The 5,498-nt window shown below is 33.6% G+C and overlaps 1 protein-coding gene across 1 annotated transcript; it reads left to right on the top strand.

Moving 5' to 3' along the window:
- The first annotated feature begins 3,510 nt into the window (after window positions 1–3,510).
- On the top strand, window positions 3,511–5,316 carry LOC112511369 (protein PHR1-LIKE 2-like). Its single transcript, XM_025116965.1, has 3 exons — window positions 3,511–3,525; window positions 4,631–4,729; window positions 4,930–5,316. The coding sequence occupies exons 1-3, from the start codon at window positions 3,511–3,513 to the stop codon at window positions 5,314–5,316; spliced, it is 501 nt and encodes a 166-aa protein (XP_024972733.1).
- The last annotated feature ends 182 nt before the right edge of the window (window positions 5,317–5,498 follow it).

Here is a 5,498-nt window from a genome sequence, read left to right as displayed (position 1 = left end):
TAAAAAAATTCAATCAATGATCAAGAACACTTATTGATGATTTCAATATGTCGACATGTCATTCATGTAAATTGAGTACAAAGTGTTCTTGATACAAAATGTCTCTCACTCTCAAACTGCTTGTATTATGAAATGAAGTTGTAAAGTACTAACTAACAAAACTATCACTAACTATTATTTATAGCAACTATTACAAAGCAACAAACCTACCATTACAAAACACGTAAAACTGTTTTGGCACGGGATTTGAGTACAACATTTAGACCCAACATTTTGCATTTGTGTCTTTTTTTTTCCCGTTCGTGAGGACCACCAAGTTGTATGAATTCCATATCTCGAACTTTCGTCCGTGTTCGACAAGAATTTGAGCAACTTGTTCGTTTGATGCATCATGTTGTTGACCGGCTATTTTGTAAGACAAAGAGAGAAAGAAATGAGAATTGTCAAGTGGAAACGAGAAATGAATACGAGTCGCAGTCACAAAATATAGTCAGAAACCGAGAATTGTGAACGTTCTTTTGCGTTTTTTGCAAATTGAGAACTTGGTATGTAAACCCCTCAATCAAGACACGTATATATAGTGTTTAGAAGACAAAAAAATACAAAAAAAGGTAAAAAAAAAAAAGTGATCATAAATGGCTAGATTTTTTAAAAATAATGGTTCTATTTTTTAAAAGAAGACAACTAGTTTTTTAAAACAATCGGGTCGTGTCGGGCCGGTCCATAACCAATCCCGGTCCTGGTCGGTCTCAGTCCCTTGAAACACCCCAAATCATGAGCCGGTCCCGGTTACCGGTCCTTACTAGTCCCGGGCCAATCCGGTCCTTTAACGGTCCCGGGCCGGGCCAGTTTGGCCATCACTACTTGGGATGAAGGCTTCTCATATATTTATTTATACCCCATGCATTTAACTACTTGGCAATATGAACGAAATGTTGTACTTGTTCATCAGGTAGCGTGCACATTTGACCGTTTATGAACAATGTCCTCAGAAAGTTAATGAGCATGAAGGGAGACAATAAAGAAACCTATACTATACCTTTGTCAGATTTAGGTGGGTGGGGGGGGGGGGGGGCTATGTACTATTATGCAAGAGAGTAAGACTAATCTTGATGCATAAGATATTGATCCAGCTGTTAAGTAGAATCATTGAGGACTCTTTTGTCTTTGAGGAGATTAAGTTCTAAATAGTTACAATGCGTGTTAGTGATCAATGAACAAACTCTGAAGATTGATCACTGAAACTGAAAGTAAAATAGAACTGAAGTATTCACTAAGTAAAATGATAATCATCAAATCACTGAGAGAGTTTTGAATCAACAACCTCCCCTTATTTGATGACGACAGAGCAACAAAAGAAAATTGCTAATATAAACATAAAGGAACTCATAAAATACTTTGTCCCATTTATTGCTTTGAGGGATCTTTTCAGCACTTAGATAGAATAAAGTACTTTAGTTATGAACTTTCATTAATTGTAAGATAAAGATTACAAATACTGAAAAAGAAATACAAAATTGAGATTACATATCCGAAAGATCTATTAACTGATAATACAATAAATAAGAAAGGAAAATGCAACTTCGATCACTGAGACACCAAAAACTCAAAAAAACATGTTTAGAACTTGATTATGATGCTCAGAGCTAGTGCAGAAACATAATTAAAGAAGCCAATTAACACTAATTCGGATCAAATAGTAAGAGTTAAACCAACTTACTCAAGAACAAAAAACGAGTTTGGTAAACCAAAATTCTACGAAAATTTCAAAATAGTCAAAGAAACTTCATAGGATTGATTAGTGATGTCTTTCTAGTAAATCCGTACCAAATGATCAAGCAAAAACAATCAAAATCAAATCAAGAACACTCGACATTTCAAAGATTTGAAAAACTTCAAAATTTTGCTCAAATCTTCTTCAAATCAAATTTAATTTGCTCTGATACCAATTGTTAAACACAATTTCAATCAGATAACAATGAGTTAAACAATAAGAACAACGACAAAGATCAAATCTTCATGTATATTGATTAATCTCTCACTTTACAAGTTATTTCTCTCTTTGCGACTCACTCTACGATATGACAATGAAGGAACCATGTACAAACTAAGCTATTACAAGGTATTTGTATAATTGACTAAACTAGAAGTTAAACTAACAATTAAGCACAATGTTGACTATAAACTTTGACCTTCCCATCTTCAACAATTGTCTTCATAAACAGTGATCTTGGATACAATAATATTGGACCTAACAAAAAACATGTTAATTCAACTTAATACACACACAAATATATATATATATATATATATATATATATAAAGAGAGAGAGAGAGAGAAAGAGATTGATTTCCTGTTTTCTTATTTCGAAGAACATTTTACCATTTTCGTTATAAATATGAAAGTCGTATTTATAATTTTTGTGGTTAGTTATATAGAAATTACTAATAAAATTAAATAGTAGAAATTGATATATAAATAATACAAATTAATAGTGACAAATAAAATAAAAAAACATAAGACCCAATTAAATAGTTTTCAAGAGGTTTACTTTATGAACTTATGGTTATATTTTGTTAAATAATATTTTATTTTATTGGATAACATTGATACAATATAAGAAAATGTAATATTATATATATATATATATATATATATATTAATTGAAATAATTGAGATGTTTTAGGAATAATTCTTTTATATATAGAGGGAGAGGGGTGAGTTATTAGATAACTCTTAATATTTGTAAAACCAATACAATTCAATCTCAAGTCAATCGTCCATTTAATTTAATGAATATATGATTTTTTAAAAGTTTTAATTGTTTCATAATATAAAATATTGATCATAAATTAATGAATCCTAGTCATTTTCAATAAATATTCAAATCATAATAAATGAATTTTATCACTTCTATAAAAATATATTAATTAATTAGGTTGCATTGGTTGTACAAATATGATGAGTTGCATCTGAAACGTCATATATATATATATATATATATGTATAAAATTGTAAATCATTCGAATAATTCTTTTCTAAAATAATCCCACTTACTTTTTCTGGCCATTAATAGGTTAAAAAAACATGTCATGAATCACACAACTTTGGACTTAGAAAGGAAGTTGGTAATTTTGTCTTCAATGGAATATATAATTTTTTTACAAGATCAAAGCATCATTAAAACCATTTTTTATGACCATCACTACCTAACTAATTTCTAAAAAGGTAACTCCATTTTGTTATTTAACCTTATATATGATATATATATCTAAATCTTAATTAAATAAATGGCCGTTTATCAATCACTTATTAGATTGGTGTTTATCTGCAAACATTATCATTTTCACTTATCTTGTCGAGTAATATTCTTGGCCATAAAAATGGATTATGGTAAGCGTTGTTTACGCGGTAAGTACTTACCTGGTAAGAGTATTCTCCCTCACTTACTGGGTAAGATTCTTGATCCTTGCAATGCCTCTTACCTGGTAAAGTTTTCGGTCCTTACCATGCTTACTGGTAAGGTAAGTGAGGGGCCAAATACTTTCCTGATAAGCGCTTACCAGTAGGAGTCAACACTATAATCTATTTTACCAGATAAGATTGTAGTATATTAAAATGATATCGTATGCAACAATTTACCCAGTAAACGCTTACCCAGGTAAGAGTCATCACTATGGCCCTTTTTGTTTTTCAAAAAAAAAACACTTAATTGCCTCTTATGTCTGAATCGGTCAGACATTGAGGCATTAAGTGCGTTTGTTTTTTTTTTTAAATTAAGTGCTTAATTTATCTGAATAGGTCTGATTCATTTAGAGGCAATCCAAAGTCTGAAAACCTCTTATTTCTCCTCGCCTTCGCCGTACTGCTCTCGCTCCCTCTCCATCGCCAACAGGATTGCTCTCGATCTCTCTCTCTCAATCGCCTTGCGTCGCCTACCCGATCTCTCTCAAGCTCTCCATCGCTGCGCATCGCCTATCTCTAGATCCTTGCGTCGCCTACCGTCTTCTACCTCTCGATCTCTCGATTTAAGGTATCCATCTCGATCTCTCAAGCTCTCGATTTTGTTTCTCCTTGCTTGGTTCATTTTTGTTTCTCCTTGCTTGGTTCATCTCGAAGTAGTTTTTCTATCAAAGAAGCATCGATTAAAACCCTATTGATCAATTAGGGCTAATGTGTTTGGTATGCTTTGGCCTATGCTATTGATCATATGHTATACCTTCGTTATCGTGATTAGGGTTTATTTTCTGGCTGATTGATCATATGCTATACCTTGATTCCCATTACAGTGATTTGCAATGATCTAGGAATTGACTTGCTGTYTGATTTAGGATGTTGATTTTCTGACAGTAGTTTTAAAACCAATGTTCAAACAATTATTTGGACTTATTATCATTCTGTTGAGGATTAAGCTTCTRCAATCATCTGGAGATTGGATCTAAAAAGATGGTCTTTTTATGTATTTCATAAAACATTGATCTCTTATGTGCAAACTTTGATGGAAAACATGTATTTAAACAACACCCATTTGATATCTATGCCAATGTTATTTCAGTCCTGCTTTATGTTAATGCTTATGGATATACAAGTTTTAAGCTGTATCTAATATATATGCCAATGATATTTCAGCCACGATACACGCATATTTCAGACTACAAAAGCCTCTGCGTGAACTTTGTTGAGCTGAAGGAACAACTAAAATCTGGGTTGCACCTAAAGCCTTATGAGGTACATTTTTTGCTTGGCTTTCAATTTGTTTGCAGTTACAAGTTGGTGTGTTTGTTGGCACCTTCTTGATTTCTATCCGTAATCAGTTCTAGATATGTTTTATTATATCTTGGTGTGTTTGAGTCGGGATGGAAATGAAGTTTTTTCCCCGATAAGAATTATGGTTGTTCGGCCTTTGGAGATTGATCCATCAATTTCAGGTTCAGCATCGCCTCCAACTGCGGATCGGAGCACAAGGAAAGTATCTTCAATCAATCTTGGAAAAAGCTTGTAAAGCTCTAAACGATCAGACAATCACGACTGCTGGACTAGAGGCAGCTATGGAAGAGTTGTCCGAGCTCGCAATCAAGGTAGCCAACGACTGCCCGCTATCTGTCACTCCAACCCCTTCACTCACCCAAATTGCAACCCATACTGAAAACGAGCACCCTCCTAATTCGACTGCACGACTTATGGACCACTCAATCGATAGTTGCTTGACGTCCACCGCCCCGCCAGTCGGGCTGAGTTCTGAGGCTGCTGCTTTGAAGAAGAGACAAAGGGCCATGTTCACACAAGCTGAATGGATGGCGGCAAACATCGGATAACTAGTTTTCGTGTTTTTGTGTAGACATTTTCTTGGATGTTAGGGGATATAACTAGTTTTCTTGTTTTTGTGTAGACGTTTTCTTATTTTCCAGCGGATGTTAGGGAAAAGAAAAGGATGGATTATGTGGAATTAGGGATTATTTTCAATCGATTTGTATTTCGGATATCATCTGTGTTTATA

This window comes from Cynara cardunculus (genome assembly GCF_001531365.2).
Source record: "Cynara cardunculus var. scolymus isolate 2C chromosome LG 4, CcrdV1, whole genome shotgun sequence".
In the NCBI taxonomy this organism is placed as follows: Eukaryota; Viridiplantae; Streptophyta; class Magnoliopsida; order Asterales; family Asteraceae; genus Cynara; species Cynara cardunculus.
The sequence above is the reverse complement of the archived record's forward strand: the minus strand, read 5'-3'. Positions and strand labels throughout refer to the sequence as shown.